An 18774-nucleotide genomic window follows, 5' to 3' on the forward strand; every position below is an offset into this window, starting at 1 on the left:
CTGTGGATATAATTTCTTCTTGGATAAGAATGGCATGTCTTTTTAGAAAATGGTGTTTTGTGCACGGATTGGCACTACAGATTGTTTGGGCCAGATCATTCTTTGATGTGGAGCTACACTGCGGAGTACCGTGGGTCTTGGGCAGCCTTGCTGGCCTCTACCACTAGATGCCACAGTATTGTTACAGGACACCAAATCTGTTAGAGGACAGGGGGAGAGGGAGACTCCTGAAGCCCCAAACCTGTCTGCTCTAAGTGGGTTCTGCCATCCACTGCGTCAAAACAAAACATATAAAACTTTAATGAAAAGGGACTTTAATACAGTAAACATACAATACGGAACACAGAGAATATAACTTCTAAATCAAACACCTGAAGTTACCCATCCCCTCGTGGGCAAAAGTCCACCCAAAAGGGGTTGGCCCAAAGCAAGGCCTGAAAGCTGCCACTAGACTAAAGCCCCTTCTGGCCGGGATCCATGGAAAAGGGTCAGAAATGCCCAGACAAATCTGGGAGGAAAAGAGCAAAATCAAAATCACTATAAACACGGCCATAGTTACCTCCCTACAGGTCTCTCACCCACATCTGCCTTAACCAGTCCAGGGTCAGGAAACAAGCATGGTTTCTTCATCACATGCTTGCTGCTCCATGTGGCTTCCTCAGGTCTCCTTCTTGTTCTCCATCCAGCTTCCTTCTTCCTTCTCTTCTTCTCTCCTTTTTCTCTGCTCAGCTCCACCCTCCTGGATGGGGCACGGAACCTGGAACTTCCCCTTTTCCCTGTTACAGTATCACACTCAGGTCAACAACCCAAGTGTCTTCAGGTATTGCCAAATGTCCTCTCAGGGGCCAGGTCACCATGGTTAAAAACCACTTGCCTAGGGGGAAGAAATCACAATAATCAACGTTCTGGATGTTAATACATTTTACTTGCTTTTTACATAGTATATTAAGAAATGATTTTCTAATTGTGTTTCATATTTTCATGTACAATTACCATACATCTGTGGGAAAATTTGAGCAGCCTCAGACCCCAAGGAGAACCTACCAAATCATACCAAATAGGAAAATTCTGTTTTTAGACATTAGGGAGGAACCTCGTGCAACAAAAGGGTAGGCAAACACCCCACAGCTACCTCCTGAGGGGGTCTGGGACCTTAGGCAGCCAGGTGAAGGGGAGCTGGGCCTGTGGCTTGAGGACTGTCACATCCTGTCTTCTCTGAGAAGCCTTCTTGGTCTTTCTAAGGCCCTTGCTCTGCATCCTGCTCCCTGTGCCTTGCTCTATTTGAGTCACCAGTCGCTGGCCCCAGTCGTCCGCTGGAGTTGGGGCATCTGGTATAAACCTCTGGGGTCCTCCCAGCAGCCTCCTCCAGAGAGCCCGTCAGCAGCACCTCTTCCCACCATCCTCATGGTGGCAGTATTTACACTGCCAGAAGCCAGCAGTTGGCAGAAGCTCTATCTACCTGACCTTCCTCCCTCCCCTTCACCCCCAAACCCCCACCTTCATCCGAAAGTCATTAACTACTTGCAGTTGAGAGACATTCAGCCTTTAGGGGATACACCTGTTCTCTCAGTGCCCACTTGGGCTCCAGTCATCTACTTTTACGTCTCTCTCTCTTGCATTCATAAATGTGGCCAGCTTGCTTATCTCCAAACAGCAGTGATGAGGACAGGGCCAGCCAGGAATTTTTAATTGGCAACTGAAATTCATCTAGGCCTTCTCTAAAGATTTCACTGAACCATATAGCTTTCAAATAGGAAGAAAAGTAAAAAACATAAAAGGAATAGCCAGTTTGTCATTTGAATACTTTCTGTTTCAGGGAAAAACTTCCAGTGTTCTCTAATTTTATCTAATCTTATGAGGATCCAGTTCAGTGTGGTGGTGACTATCATCTTCCACAGTCAGTTCACCTGGGCTCAAATTCCAGTTGTTTTACCTGTAACCTATACGATCTAACACCAGTCACTCTGCAGTCTTTCCTCCGCGGTGACGATACAGACACATCTGCATCCCATGATTGCTGTGCAGGCTTATTGAATGTGTACGCAGAGTGCTTTGTACACATCAGGACATGGCAGGTCTTCACACCCAGCTACTGTATTATTCACGACCTGTTCCTCACTCACTACCAGCGACTGGCAGTGTCTGCTGTGCCACCTGGATGCCAGCATCTCTTGAGTGCAATTAGAGGCCATTATGGGTCACACACAGACTGTGAACCCATTCTGTACATTGCTTTATTTGTCATTCTGAAAGCAATTTCACTCTCTCAGAAGAAGGGTTACCAGGACTATAAACTAAAATGGATAATTTCTACCTGAAACTCCATGCTCAGTCATTTGGAGTTGTTGACACCCTAGGCAGTTGAGAGACATTAGCAGCTTTTGAAGTAAAAAGCCAGACAGCCACCTCTGTACACCATGCCAACCTCCCAAGGTAGCTTATTTTCTTACTTCCATTTTCAGGTGCAGAAAACCGAGACTTAGAAATGCTAACGAATTTGCCCAGAAGCCTGACCAGTGGCTGGCTCCCTGTGGCCCCTCCATTCCGCCCCCCCTCCCCACTCCCCACTGTTCCCAGGCCAGCTACCGATGTGACAGGCAGGACTGGGGGAGTGTGCCCAGGACTGGGGCAAGTCCAGCGCCTGACCCTTGTGCCTCCACTGAGTAAGAATAGATCTGGAATAGGCAGAGTGTAAGGACACTGGTCTAGATGGAAAGTTGCCCTTTGTGCAGTCTCTGATTAGGAAATAGATCACTGTGTCCCCGTCCACGATCTTGTGCTAATAAAGGAAAGTAAAGACTCAAAACAAAACTTGATAACCGATAAACCATGGTGATTGATTAATGATCCAGAAATGCGGAGGCCCCCAGGCCCCTCTCTGCCTAGCTCCAGGAGGTTGAGAGCTCCTCCCAGGCCACAACAGGCTCTTTAAAGGCTTAAAACCTGCCTGGAGGTGTCAGCAGGTGGGAATAGTTTTTTTGAAAAAGATTTGACCTTTGTTTTTGAGAATGGCTGATTAGAGGTAAAGCCCTGAGGCTGTCCCTTAGAAGGGTGGGTGTGTTTGCCTCCAACACCCATCAAAAACTGGCAGCTTTGTGTGATCCATATTCTGATTAGCTTTATATTTGAATTCAAAACTGTTTCTATTGGCAAGACTCAGTGCTTTGCTGTTGCTGCCAAAAGCCATGGGGATAGTGCCAACTGTTGGGGGGGTGGGGGGTTGGGTGGTGGTTTTTTCAACACTATGTTCTCCTGGTCAGCAGAGGTGATTTTCAAAACATCTTGGCATTATTGAGTTCCCTGAACATGCAGTTGGGAGTAGTCTACCCCAGGGGCCCTGAAGGGTGCCCAGGTGGCAACTGTAAGAGAGAAGGGCTCCCCTAGGGCTCCCTCTGCTTCCAGGGACACCCAGGGGTGCAGAGAGCGCCTCTGCCCCGGCAGATCAGATGTCCTTCTGTAACAGGTATAGGTTTCATGGACTCCGCCCCTACTCCAAATCCCATCAGTACCAAGGAGAAGCACTCCACCGCAGGACGTGAGGGCGGAGCTGAGCAGCCAGGTTGGGATAAAACCAGACATGTGGGCTCTGGGGGGACCTGGTGGTTCGCAGCTGATCGTTTTGGCGCTCAATCGGTTTTCAGCGTGCCGGTGGAGTCCAAGTCAGCAGAACTGGTAGGACATCCTAGTTAACCTGTGTTTCTCTCCCTCTTTCCCTGGGTTATTCCTTTACCTTTCTCCTTATAAATAAATCCATTATTTAACCTTTTGAGTGTGTCCATAATACGATTGAATCGTAAGCGCACGGGTGAAGACCCACAGACAGGCAACCCAATCCACATTGGGGTGCCCTGTAACACTTCCACCTGATGGCCTGATGTACAGATGACTGCCTGCAGTGCCCTGGCGGGAGGCTTGGAAACCAGACTGACTCTTCATCAACCTGAGAGACATCTAGCACAAACAGGGTGAGCAACTCCCTCTATCTTGATCACAGTTGTCTTTCCTGAAGTTTCAATCCCAGACCACCACCCAATCTCCCTCCAATGCCAGTGTTTAAAAACTACATTAAACATCACCAGCCTGCTAAGAAGTTAGCATCCATTGGAGAGGTGAAAGTTTGAAATAGATAACAATTAAAAACATAGAGTAAAACCCTCCAGTTGAATGCAAAAGAAGGCTGAAAGAAAAATCAAATGAGAGTTGGAAAATCCCACCTAGTGTGTGTGTGTGGGTGGGGGGGAGCTGTCAGGCATGGTAGTGGGTGGACTGTTGGGGGGGTCCTTTTCTGAAGCTGTGCTGATACAGTAAATGGGGTCACAGCACCCAGAGCACCTCTGAGCGATGAAGTGTTTGCCATGTTTGGTGCATGTTGAGCTTTGGTGCATGTTGACCCAGTCTTGGAGGGAAGGCTTCATGAAGGAACATTTTTTCAGATGAAACCCAAAGTGAGTCATACTCCAAGGCTGGCCTCCCTGGGAAGCTAAAGTAGCAGCTGCACAGCCCAGCTTTTTCTGGAGATAAGGTGGAGTGAACCCCAGAGGGATCTGGGCTTGTACTTCTGGTCAAAAAGGAAGATGACTACTTGGAAATTTATAACCAGGAGTCCCAAGGCAATTGAATCTGTTTGTCAGTGGCCAATTTGGGGGTAAAGACTGGTCACCCCCAACTCGAGGGTTGTCAAAATCAGACACTGAAGGCATTCTCTGTGCAACGTGTGAAGCATGTGACTGTCTGGCAGTTGGGAGGTGGCAGCCAGAGCATCTGGGATGACTGAACAAGATGTGCCACAATCTCGCTGAGGAAGCCAAGGAGGAGAGGAATCTACGTGCCTCGGGAATGGCATTTGTGCACAGAAAATTAGGCAGGTTGAAGAGCTCATTTTGAGGATGTAGATAGTAACACAAGGGAAACCCCCCAAACCAAGAAACCCCAGGCAGACAGGTGAGGGTTCTAGGCAACTTGTTGGGGTAACAAAAGGCATGGACAGCCTCGGGGTTTAACAAACTTGCCATGAACACTGAAAACAATATGAAAACTAGGACAAGAATTCAGGCTTCTTCAAGCCTATTTAGTCATGAAGTTTCTCTATTATATAACCACTCTGCCTTCTTAAGCATTCTAGTATCATTCTGGGCCATCATATCATCAACAGTGGACAGTATTTTCCTCTGAGTATCAATAACCAACAGGGTAACACAGTGCAGAACTCAAATCTTCTTCCCTTTGCCATAATTACATTAGTCAGGTATTGTTTTCTAAAACTCCCTCCAAAGGAAGGTCACTTGTAGTTATGTCTGAAAATGGCTGCACTTATTTTAAGAAGAGGGTGATGTCGGAATTTTACATGTTTTCATACTTATTAATGATCATTCGATACTTTTCTATTCAAAGCTGGATAAAAAAGTTAAAGATTGCCTAATTAAAACCTTGTTTTATTAGAAGTGAAAACTGAGCTTCAGAGAGGTAAAAGGACCTGTTCACGATCACACAGCTAAGGCAGGAAGGAATGGGAACAGAAATGAAATTTTTGACTTCCAGCCTGTGCTGTCTTTACAATTCTATAATGTGATTGTTGAGTCACAGTTAGGAACAAAATACCTGGGTTGGCTCAGATAATAGAAACCACTTGGGATATTCCAAGAAACACTTACCAATGTGGTGTGTTTGAACACTTCCATGAAAGTGGTTCTGTCCATGTGACATAGACATACACACACACAGCTCACGCACACACTCATCCTCTTCTCTGGCTACTTTTTACACTGTTGAGTGCAGCAAAAGCAACGACCTCAAGAACAAACTGCTGCCTTCCTTTAATGGAAAAGTGAGCAGAATGTACAAGTCAGTGTCCATCTTTCCAGAACTGTCTCAGTGGCTTTGAGCCCCATCTGTTGCTATCCAGAGGTTGTCCCCTTACTGGAGAGTCACTGGCGGTTGGGGTGGGGGGGTACAGTGAGGCATAGGATTCCTGACTGAACAAACCTGCACCCTAGAGTTGAAAATAGCCAGTTGGGAGGTTCCTATCAGCTCCCCTTTTTACTTCATTATGAGGAAGGCAGGCTGCGCAGTCACAAACAGTACATCACACACATCAGGTCCAGTAGTTGCACAAACATCGGTATTAATTTCTTAGGACCGGGCTGCTGTGAAATTAACATAAACACAGTGGCTTAAAACAACAGAAATTTATTCTCTCATAGTTCTGGAGGCTGGAAGTCTGAAATCACGGTGTCAGCCACAGGGAGCGTTCGCATCAAAAGACCAGGAGACAGCTCCATGCGGTGTTCCCAGCAGCTGGAGGCCACCAGGAAGCCCTCACGTCCCCCGCTTTGTGCAGCCGTCACCCCAACCTCTGCCTCTGTCGCATCTGGCCTTCTGCCCTTTGGATGTGACTCTGTTTTCAAATCCCTATGGCCTCGTAAGGACGTCAGTCACTGGACTTAACAGGACTACATCTGCAAAGGCCATTTCCAAATAAAGTCACTTTCACAGGTACAGGGGGCTCAACCTATCTTTTGGGAGATGCAACTCAACTCACAAGTAGTATCCACATACGACTATTGTGCTGCTCTCCATCAGCACTAGCAGGCAGCTCCTCTGCATGTGTGCCACCCTTCCTGGGCTGTGCCCAGGTAGAGCCAAGGTAGCCAGGCACGTGGCACCCTGATTCTTCAGAAAGAAGAGACGTGTTCACAAAGGTGTGCTCATTTTCCTACCATCTAGTATGTTTCTACATATTAGTTTTCTCATCATAACATGGCATTCAATTTATATTCCCACATTCTGTCTTTCGATGTCTCATATCCTTACTCCAAAATGCACAAAACAGACCCTGAAATTTTATGAGGCGATGCAACCAGGGAAGGGAGACGTCATAAAATCCTTCACACAAGCTACTGGTTTTTGAAGTAAACCTGAATTCCTACAAGTTTACAATTTCTTCTTCGTTCATGTAAGCTTATCGATAGCATTACAGTTGTATCCTTTGTGTCAAGCAGCTACCAAAATTAGGAATGCCCTCATTTTACTTTTGGAATGCATGTGAGACAGAGGTCCTCTTCTCATAACTTGGAACCCCAGCATTTATGCAGAAGAGTGATTTCCGTAGAATTCCAAGTTGATAAATATTGGCTCTGCTGAAGGGGGACATTTTGGCTTCCCACACAAATATCCATTTCCTGGCTTCTGTCTGAGAAAAACTCAGCCCGGAGTGGAGAATAACATGATGGCGACTGTCACTCAAAGAGCTCCAGGTAGTCGGGCAGCTGGTCCTGCTGTCCACAGGGGTACAGAAGGACCTCCTTCCCCAGAGACGTGATGGGCTCCTCCTGGAAATCAGAGGGCACAGGGCAGGGGGGAATGGGCAGGGGTGGGGGGCAGGAGGGGTGAGATATTAAGACAGTTCAAAGAATATTGCCGTGCTCTTTTTACCTTCCCAGAACATAGAAGTTTGTCCCCGCCCTTATTTACAGGACCCTTGAATCTGTTACTGACATCCTAAAGGACTGTCTGCAAACAGCCTGGCACTGTCTCCCAGGATGACGCTCTGAAGTAGAGTCTTCTCACCTGTGATGAGCGAGCAGCACAGATTTGTTAGCGTCTCCTGCAGTCTCTGCCCCCTGAAGTGAAGTCTCCCTGAGTTTTCAAGGAGGGCCCAGATTCCATGGTAACGGGAATGCAATTAAGAATCCCGATTATCAGGAGGAGTTATCAAAGACTACATCCCCCCATTAAGCTTTCAATCTTTCTGCTTGTAATTGCTTTTCATTGTTAGAGCTGTCGCAAGACAATTCCCAGAGCAAGTTAAGTCTGCCCATGGCTTCACCTTGTGATATTCTACCAAGTCCGCCAGGGTGCTATGCTGCAGCTGGTCCATGCCCAGGAAGCTGTACGAGTTGGTGGAAGCGTCAATGAGGAAATGTTTACAGCCATCCACAGAAAGATAAGACAAGACGTAGCCTTTAATCCTTTCACTGACACAGATCAGAAAACTGCCCGGTGCACAGGTGCTCAGAAGTTCATCTGCTCTCTTCTGTGTGAGAATTCCTATGGGAAAGAAAGGCAAGTATTCCAGCCAACTCATTTTCAAAATTCTCCCCAGTCAAATACATCTGTGTGGATAAAATTTAGTAAAAAAAAAAAAAAAAAAGGCAGTCTTAGCGGCAGTTGGGGAGTTCTTTGGAATATAATAAAGTGTCATCCATCTTCTGGTATTTGGAAACTTGACAAGGTAGGTTCCAGAAGCAAATGCTGAGGTGTATAAAAGTTTAACCTTCAGAATACTCCATCTCCGCTTAGACACCTACTTATAACAAACACAGGTACAGGGTGGCTTTTGAGTCTAGTGGAAACTTTAAAATATATATATTTATTTATGTTTTTATTATGTATTTATTTATTTATGCACAGAAAAAATGAGGTGTAGGCCAGAGATGTGTGTATGGGTGAGAGGATTCACTAGAGACAGAGTGGGGAGCAGAACCAGCAGATCTACTGAAATATACTGCTGAGGGGAGCAGCAAGCGAGACAGGAGAGGTCGGCTGTGCCATGTACGGGTTAGGTCTCTGGTCGAGGATCCAGCTCAGGATGTTCTAGTGACAGCAATGACAAAGACCCTGGTGGGAACTTTGACAGGCATACGAGGCACATTAGATTTGAAAGGAGACTTTAGATGCCTCTTCAGGTTAGCCACCTCAGTTTACCCGTAGGACCCTATGACCTAGGGAGTCATTTGACTGGTCTAGATGGTTTTCAACCAGGTCAATGTCTGTAAGTGTCTAAGAGACATTTTTCATTTTCAGGGCCATATGTATGGGGACTGCTAGTATCTAGCAGTCAAGGAAGCTACTACACATCCTATAGTGCACAGGACTGTCCCTCTCCCTGCCCCAGCAAAGGGTCATCCAACCCAAATTGTCCAAAGGTCAAAACCAGGACAAAGGTCACCAAAGGCCCACTGTAATGACTCCTGAAAGAATAAATGAATGTGTGTACACAAATATATTTGTATATCTTCATATATAATAAAAACAAATCTCATATATTAAGAAGATTGGTGTATATGTGTCTGAGAGGGGGGGGTGTGGATTATTCTAGATTCATCATGAGGTTTGACTCATATTCCAAATTCCCCTTCTTGTTTTTATTGCAATTCTTTAGATAAGTAGATAATGTTATAAAACACATAGAAAGTACACAAACACATTTTGGGAGGATGGTGAAGTCACTGAATTATTTAGTCACACCTAACAGGGCAATGTGTGTGTAGAAAGAACAGTATTCTTCCAGCATTCTTTTTTATCACAGCAGACAGAAGTTGTTTCTTTATTTTATCTGTTCCACAATTAACTTCTGGTTTATACTCAATATCTTATTACTAGAAAAAAGTCCCCCAAAGTCTTCTGATGAGAAGCAATGAATTAGCACAGTTTCTTGGCCTTCTTGTTAATAAAGTTAATTGATAATTTACCTTAATTATCCAAAATAAATAAAAATAAAACCATTTCTTTTTTTTCTTTTCTTTTCTTTTTTTTTTTTTTTTTTTTTGGTAAATAGACCTTTAATAAGGGAAGATTTTAAAAAAATCACCTGAATTCCCCCAGTGAGGACCAACCCAGCATCCCTTGTCCTGCCTCCTCTTCTCCCTTGCACCACTCAGGAGGCCTCAGGGTCTGCATTTCTGCATTTCAAAAGTCCAGCATAGGAGGTTCCACCTCAGTGAAAGGTGGGAAAAAGTTGGGTGCTGACAAGGCCTGGCACTGCACCCTATTCACAGATAGGAAGTGCCCTTGAAATGAAGACTTGTGGCCTTTCCTCTAGACACTCTGGCACAGTTGTGCTGGTGCCTAGCAGGTTCTTGACACCAGCCACCTGTCACCCTTCTCCTGACAAAGCCCATCCTGAGACACCACAGTGACCTCAACATCTGTGGAGCCGGGCACTGTCCACTTTAGAGGCCCAAATGATGCCATATCAACTCCCAGAGTATCGACTACTGCTCCTATATGTCTCTTTCACCTTTCTAAACACACCTGGTTGTGTTCACTGCAGCACTATTTGCCATAGTCAAGTTATGGAAACAACGTAAAAGCCAATGACAGAAGAGGGACTTACGATGTGATCGAGTACACAAAGGAATACTACTCAGCTCAAAAAAAAAAAACAAAAAACTTGCCATTTGTGACAACCTGGATGGAGCTGGAGGAACTTATGCTGAGGGAAAATAAGTCAGAAGGAAAAAGACTTAGACCAGATGATTTCATTCATATGGACAAACAGAAACAAAGGAACTGACAAAACTAAACCAAAACAAACCCTAGAAATATGACGGCAGAATTGAAGCTGTCAGAGAGGGAGGATGAGGGTAGAGATAAAAGGTCCACCCAGGGTCTTTGGTAAAAGACTATGTATGGGTTTGGTGGTGGTTGGTGAGGTTTGGTGATATAATCTGAGGAGGGGTCAACCTGTTTCCCTTAATCATGTGCAGTGTTTTAAACCAGCATTACTTCAAAAAAAAAAAAAAACATACAAACTTAAACACATTTGGTCCCAGTGATGAAATACAGATGTCAACCATAGGTGAAAACAAGGTACCTGCAACAGATCACCCACGGGCTGTGTATGACTGCGGTCTGAAGACTGAACTTGACTGTCTATAAATCCAGGGGCATCTTTCACTGACACTGAAACTTCCCTTTGTAACAGAGGAGCTGGGAAGCCAGGAGTGAAGGAAACCACTCTGGAAAAAGATTTCATTCTCTCTCAGACTTGCTAAGAAGCTAACTCTGAAATTCCAAGTTTCTTCACCAGATGGGACAGATGCTGTAATTTACAACATCTGGATGATATCCAGATGGACTTGTATTCCTAAAGTAAAAGCTGTTCTGGAAAAATATAACTCAATCTGGGTTATGATCAAATTCCACTAAAATCAAGTCATATGATAGCTGTAAATCAAACTGCCTGTGAGCCTCTCGCTCTGTAATGATTACCCATTACACACAGGCCTTGGCACTTTGTAATCTCCAGAGTTAAGAGAAGACAATAAAATGATTTGTGGCAAAGCACTGGCCATAATGTAGACTTCCTGCACACAGTGGCACTAATGGCAGGTTCAGAAGGTAAGTGCTATGGAAATGGGACTTTGTTCTTTCTGTTTTACAACAGGCTTATTATTCCTGAAGTGCACTTCTCTTTCTTGGCCTTTCTGATAACAGGTCAGCATGTGAGTGCTCTGATTCCATCAGAGAGTTGGTAGGTTCAGGAGGGCCTAGCCAAGCTCACTGTTCTTGAATGTGAAGCCACAATCCAGTGTCAGAGATGAATTACTGTGGGCTCAGGCCATTCCTGACAGTATCAATCACCCGTGATTTGCCTCACGCACAATGCTTAGGATTCTGAAGCAGTGGTCTCTTGTTTGGGGTCTGGACAACTCCAGGCCACGTCCTTAGGACTTTCTCTCTGCATCATATTACAAACACCAAACCCATCTGCAGTCACACGAGGATTTCTGTGCTAGTAAAAAGGGAGAATAAAGAGATTTCTTTTAGATCAATAATTTCTGAAATGAACAGGCACCCTCTAGAGCATGGTGTTCAACATCACTGCCTGTGATGACGGGACGTCGTCTGTGCTAGCCAGGTGGTAGCCGTTAGCCACTCATGGTCACTGAGCACCGTAGGTGTGGCCAGTTGAACTCAAATTTTAGCTGTAGTTAGCTTTACTTAATTTTAAGATAAGAAGCCACACATGGCTAATCGCTACCTTACTGGACAGCACAGCTGTAACCTTTCTGGAGTGAAGGTTTATCACCACGACAAATCAGAAGAACTACATTTTGCACAAAAGAGTGCAAGCTTAACTAACTTAGAAACCTTTTCAGGGACCTGGTTGGAGATCCAGTGGCAGCAACTACCCTGCAGGAAGAAGACAGATCCATGAGGCTACATGGTAATAAAGACTGGCCACGCTTTTACACTGCTGGCCTCTGTGGCCATCACCTGCGTCCTGAATTGTGCTAATGCAAGAAGTACTTGGGAGTGTTGGCTTGGGGTATGCATACCTGACTCTGGACACCTGGGGTGTGGTGCGGGCATGCAAGTGTGAGCACCTGAGCCTGGAGGCGAGGCTATTAGGGTGGCACCACACGGAAACAGCTACAAGGGAGCGGCTGCTCGCGAGAGGAAGACCGCAAGAGGATGCCAGAGCAAGCCCGGAGAAAGAGTAAACATTTGATGGGGGCTAAAGGCCTCTAGTCTCCTGGCCATTGGCCTCCCTGCCTTGCCAGCCCATGGGCTTGTCCCACAGCCAGTGACACAGAAAGAGCATTAATGCCTGAAACAGCCACCGAGGGGTCAGGGACTCTCCTGCTCAGAGGAGGCACTGCAGAGGCCTTCTCCAGATTCCATCAAGATGTTCTATGTTTCAACCCAAGGGCACAAAGCTTTCCAATTTCTCTCTGAGCAGCAAATCTGGGGTTCTTCCAGACCTGCTGAGCACCTGGTTCCCACCTCCACCTGGACTCTCCCTAGCCTGTCCGAGGTCCCCCGTGGTTCCACCTCCAGCTCAGCTTGCACCCTGACAGCTCATCAGTGTGCTCATAGCATATTCTGCTTTGACTCCCCTGCCCACCTCCTATGACCTGGAGGGGCACCATCTTATTTTCATAACCTCAGCACCTGCCAGAAAAGGTCTAATGGAGAACTTTGTCCCATAATCAAGTCCTCCTCTGGGACACATCCCTTCAGCTGCTGTCTCGAGTCTGGGGATGCATTTAATGGTCTGAAGCACAACCAGACCCGACTTGGTTGATATATATGGCCTGCTTCCGGTATGTGGGAAATATGCACTTAAAAATCAAACAGAAGACAACTGAACAACAAACAGCACTTAGAGTTCTTAATTTCTGCCTGGAGCTCCCCAAAGTGTGGTTCACATTATTCGAATCCTCACATTATTTGAAGCCTGACAAAGATCAGAGCAGCTGCCGCCCTCAAATGACATGAGAGAACCTGCATCACATCGAGAGCACAACTTGTGTGAGTTCGCTCAGGCTAGGAGAAGGCCACGGTCCAAAAGGGCCTGACCAGAAACCTCTATCCACGCCATATCATACTGCTCAGTGTGCTTCCGATGACAGCTACCGTCAATCCTCAAATGACTCTAGTGCAGAAAGAACTGACACGATCATCTTCATGTTCCAGATCGGAAAACGAAAGCAAAAAAGCTAATGCCCAAGGTTACTGGGTCACTTGTGCAGGTCTCTCATCTCCCACTCCAGTGCTTTGTTTGTAACTGGTGTGGGGTTAGTGAATTAATCAGGCCTCTGGGGCCATAACCTGCAGACATGATCAGATGAATGCAGCAGGTGCTTGAGCGTGTGGCATGGGTCATGGGGTGCCTGACAGCGGACACCTGGAGTATGGGTGCATACACCTGCATAACTGCACACCTGTGCCTAGAGGCCAGGATTATTGGTCGCACCACTCAGAGACCGACTAAGGCTACGAGAGGATGAGTGTTGTGATTTGGAAGATGCAAGACCACAAGTGAATGTCAGAGTCCAGAGTAGGCATAAAGATTTGTGGGGTGTGGGAGGCTTACTTGCCTGCCTCCTTGCATGGAGGCTCCCTGCCTGGTTGACTGTGCACCTGGTTCCCTGAGAGACAAAGCTTGAAAACTCTACTGAGGGCTCCAGATTTTATCTATCTGCGTAAATCTATAGTGACCCTGCCCTGTGCTAGCCGCCACTAGACTGGGCTCATGAAATTTTCCTGGAATGGACAGAAAATAAAATAGGAGCATGATTTTCCACAAAGGTATTCACTTCTCTGGATTACTTAGGGAACACTCATTTTGCCAGTAATTGTTTAAATGTAGCTACCTGGCATGGAGACAATGACCTCTGCATCGCCTCAGTCTAGGCCTCTGTTGTCATGGAGTTTTGAAAAGCTCCAGGGGACCCCAAGCCTCCTGTTCTCCTGGACCACACAGGCCCTGGGCACAGGGGAGCCAGGTGTGCTGCACCATCACACCTCCGCCAGGAGCTCTTCTGTCCTGTCCTGTCCTCTGCCCCGGGCTGCTGAAGAACATGTTGACAACATTCCCAAAGGAATGCGTCTCTGCCCAAGAGGCCTCTGAGTCCCACACTGCAATATGCCTGGAGAAAGGAGTGGATGAAAGACTTTATGTCCAAATGGCAAGTCTGGCCAACTCAGAGGGTCCGTGTTATCCACTGGGAGCCTGAACTTGGATGAAGTCTCTAAGCTTCCCTCCATGGCTGCCTCCCACTTGATGCTTTCTTTAACCATCCAGCATTTAAAGGAGTCATTTCAGAGCAGCTGTGGGTCTGCCTGACCCTCAGTACAGAAAGAGACATGCAATGATGCTGGGCTCTCGCTGGAGACCTCAAGGACGAGGAAAATGGTAAGGACTCTTTAAATATTATTTATAATGTTTCCTTAATAATTTAAAGGTGGAGGGCCCTCCCTGGTGGTGCAGGGGGTTAGGATATAGCACTGTAAGTGCGCTGCAGCCGCCTCAGTATGAGTGCGATCCCCAGTCCCGCAGGTGACCACATGGCGCGGCAGACCTCTCCTGGCCCGCCCACTGCTCCCCTCAGCAGTGTACTTCGTCAGTCTGCCCGTTCTGCTTCCCTGTCTGTCTCTGGTGAATGCTCTCATCATCCCTGTACCTCTGGCTTGTATACCCCAGTTCTGTATGAAAAAATAATCTTAAAAAAATAATTTAAAAGTGGAAATGACATTTGTTCTCACTTTATTACTTTAATGACTAACACATATTAGCTAGGGCTTCCTATCTGCCACCTAGTTTTAAGTACTTGGCTTACATTGACCCACTGACTCTTCCGTCCTTTGAGGCAGGTAATATCTGCATTATATGGCTGAGAGACAAAAGTGCAAAAGTCATCTGACTTGCCTAAGGCCACACAGCTGGTTGGTGGGGAACTGTGAACCAAGGCAGTGTGTTCCCTGGAAGAGTGTTCTCTGAGTTGTGTGCTCTGTGAAAAAAGATTTAAGTTCTTCCTGACACAGATGTGGGAGACCTGGCATATCTAGGTTTGCCTGAGATCATCAAAAGACACTCAGGAAGGAGAATTCAAAATTATTTCAGCGTCTCTCTCGATCTCCCCTATTCCCTAATCTCTTCACCTTCCTTTGTCCCTTTTCTTAGTAAACAGCATGTCTTTTCTACCCAGTTCCCAAAATCACAGCCCCAGATGTCTGCACTTCCTATGTCCTGCCCTGCACGCCCAACCCTATCTAAGACTAATTAAGAGAAATTGAAAGTATGGACTTTTATGGGGTGAAAAATTAGGTGACCAAATAACTTAAGAAGGAAAATTATGGAGTATATCATAATGAAAGATAGTAGATCAATAAAGAAGAGCTTCCATTCCTGATCTATATGTTCTAATGATTATATTTCAAAAAGATACAATGTAAGGCATCTTTTCTTTATCACATAAACATGAAACTATCTCCTTAACACTGAAGATAATGACTTGTATGGGTTCCATGGCTGTGTATTACTTATTATATTTTTATATGACATATTTGACCTTACTTATGACTATGCTAGATATCTGTACAAATGAAAACAAATCAATAACAGTGGGTCATGTCCTTATATGTAAAATTCAAAGTTCTTACTTTTTAACCAAAATGTCAAATGGTATTTAGTCCAACTGTGTCTTCCTAGCTTTGAGCAACTATTTCAAATAGAACTGCCTGTTCAAGTACCAGGATTTTAAAAAGCATCAACCATCATTTCCAATTTCTCACTTCCTATTATTACAAAAAAAAAAGTAACAAAACTACCACCCTTGTAACCAGAGATGACAGCATCCTTTGCCCAATGACACAGAAATTACAAAGTGGCTGATTAACTCAGTGCTTCTCTTACAAGGGGAATAAAAAGGCAATACGAGACAGCAGAACCAGCCATGACAAGTGTGCAATTATACTGGGTTTTTCCTCTTAGTCTTTTTTCACCATTGTCACTCCTTTCCCTAACATCTTCAAAGCAGAATGGAAAGGAAGGAGCCTCCTGACCTGGACCTGGGAGGAAGGGGGGCTACCTGGGAACAGACAATTACTAAGGCCTGAATGCCAAAAACATGGAATGCAAAAAAAAAAAAAAAGAAAAAGAAAAAAAAGAAAAGAAAAAGAATAGGCAATGCCTATCACAGATCATCTTTTTTTTTTTTTAAGACTTATTTATTTATGCATATAGAGCTGGGGTACAGACCAGAGGTACAGGAGATGAGAAAATTTACCAGAGACAGAGTAGGGAGCAGAACAGGCAGGTTGACTGAAATACACTGCTGAGAGGAGCAGCGGGCAGGTCAGGAGGGGTCCGCTGTGCCATGTGGATCAACTCCAGGGACAGGGATTGAACTCATGCTACAGTGGCTGCAATCGCTTCATGGTGCTGTGCTTTAACCCACTGTACCACCAGGGAGGGCCCTCATCTTGTTCTTTTTAGAAGAATGCGCCAAGTTGTGTTTAGGAGCTTATTATGTGGATGTTACTGTATGAGATGATATTGCTTAGAAGAGAGATACCCTAAAAAAAATTCTTAAAGAAGCAAGTTCTGTGAGGGGATGTTATTTTTGCCTTAAAGCACTTTTGTTTTACATAGAGCCAATTAGTCTGCAGACCTCATGAAGCCAGCAGGGGGAAGAGGCCTCTTCCTTCTCCAGGAGCTCCAGAAGCTAAGAGCTGGGTAGACACAGGCCTGAATTAATCAGTTTTCTAGGGTCAAATTAAGACATGACTTATTAGCTGATATCTGCTCAGGCTCCAACAAACCCAATTTGTAGCCTTAGCTATATACCAGAAACAAGGATCAAAACCAGAATTTTTAAGGGAAATATCAAAAAGTGCAACTCCTTCACTTAATAGGTCAGAAAAATGAGGCTCAGAAAAACTGATTTGTTGCAGAGAAAGAAGATCTGCTTAAGGTAATGCAACTAGTTAATGAAGGACTGACCTTATGGTTACTAGACCGGACGTGGCCAACCCTGCCCTGGCTGCCTCTCAGGGCGGTGGACCAAAGGCGTTGGTTGCTCTTGGACTGGAGTCCAAGTCAGGGACCCAGTGCTTGTTAGCAGGAGGTACGGCTGCCCCACCCACTGAGTGGTGTTTTATTTATGGTGATGAACTACCTGAAATGCAGGCAGTGCTCACACTGTGGACTGCTTTCCAAACCAGTTATGAGACTGCAGCTCACCAAGAACCCTAGAGAAATGGGTGTGTGAGAATAATTTTTTCTTGGGCAGCATTAATAAGAGAAAGTGCTTATTCTTCCTGGCCTTCTTGGTGAATGGCTCGGTTTCCCCACCAAGGGAGAGGATCCTGCGGGAGCCGGGGCACTCACCGTGGAACCAGGGAGCTATGGTGTCTGAGGTTTTCTGGTAGCCGGCTCGCAGGGGTAGCTGCTCCTCTTTAAACCAGCGGATGATCTCCTGGGCGGAGCCGGAAGATGTCCTCACATTCGCATTTCTGTCATGTGAGAGCAAGTTTTCAAGTTAGATTTAACTAATTTGAAAAGCTAAAACCTTCAAAAATCTCACCTATTTATGTACATGTGTACACACCTATACATATCAGGGTGGGGAGGGAATTATGTACATATGAAAATTTAAGTTCTGCTCCCCACTCTGTCTCTGGTGAATCCTCTCACCCTCCGCATCTCTGGCCTGTACCCCAGTTCTCTATTAATAAATTAATAAATCTTAAAAAAAAACTGGAAACTTAAAAAAAAAAAGTGAAAGATACACTCCCAGTACCATTTTCCTGGAGGGTGTGTAGTTTGCAAACAAAATAAATCAAATTCAATAAAGTAAACTTCTTCCTCACACTGACAGTTTTCACTTCCTCCTGTTTCTACTAACCCTCCTGACTTGCTTTCTTCACTCCCACACTGAAGAGGTTTGGTTCTGCCAAAATACAGTCTCAGAAGTATGAAGTAAAAGAAAGAAGAGTGTTTGAAGCTTGCTAAGAAAAAGATATAGGCAGAAAAATAGCTTTGAAATAAATTCAGTAGCAAAACTTAAGATCTGGGATGTAGCACTATTTCCATGTAAAAGTGGCACTACAAAGTAATAAACCAATTTCCAAGTTGCATGCAACAGTCCACTAATTTTGAGCAGTTTAATATCAAAACAAATTTTGATGATAACGACCTTTCATGTTACATAATTTATGGCTCTTGATGCCTTTTCTAGCACACGCTACTATGAGTTACATGTGAATGAGTTGGATGCACCATTGAAATGCACACACACATTGCATGCAAAGTAATTTGGACAATGAGCTGCCTACTGTTTGGTTTTCCTGGGGAGCACCCTCGGCACCCACATGAGGACACATCATCAGTGTTCACACTAGCTTTGATGTTAAAATTTTTTTCTTGGGAAGTCTTTGGAGATCAGGCCAAAACGCCAAGGATATTGAAGAAGCCAGTCTGTCTGTGTGCTGGCTCCTAGCTGACTTTATCATGGCTTGATAAAGCCAGCCCTAAAACAATCAAGTGCAAGTGTCTTAAGTTGGAAAAAAATGAGTTGATGGAATGCTTTTATTAAAGTTCCCCTTCGTTGCTGTTAGTCACATTGCCCTAAGATTTGGAGGGCAAGGACAGATCACAGTCCAGTCCCCAACCCTGGAAGAGTTGAGAGCTGGAGGCCAGGTCTGGGGTGCTGTGGCCAGGGCACACAAGCCAGTGTAGGCTCCAGAGACAGCCCTGCACAG

General features: G+C 45.3%; 1 protein-coding gene across 1 annotated transcript in view; it reads right to left on the reverse strand.

Annotated features, from left to right (window-relative positions):
* Nucleotides 1-7235: 7235 nt before the first annotated feature.
* SH2D4A (SH2 domain containing 4A) overlaps nucleotides 7236-18774 on the reverse strand; it is a 44408-nt gene continuing 32869 nt past the window's right edge. The window contains exons 8-10 of the mRNA XM_004682294.1: nucleotides 17402-17526; nucleotides 7826-8046; nucleotides 7236-7328 (exon numbers count right to left, since the gene is read on the reverse strand). Coding sequence (XP_004682351.1) covers nucleotides 7236-7328; nucleotides 7826-8046; nucleotides 17402-17526 — 439 coding nt within the window. The remainder of the gene's footprint in view (nucleotides 7329-7825; nucleotides 8047-17401; nucleotides 17527-18774) is intronic.

This window comes from Condylura cristata, unplaced genomic scaffold (genome assembly GCF_000260355.1).
Source record: "Condylura cristata isolate star-nosed mole 26May11 unplaced genomic scaffold, ConCri1.0 scaffold00014, whole genome shotgun sequence".
Classification (NCBI taxonomy): domain Eukaryota; kingdom Metazoa; phylum Chordata; class Mammalia; order Eulipotyphla; family Talpidae; genus Condylura; species Condylura cristata.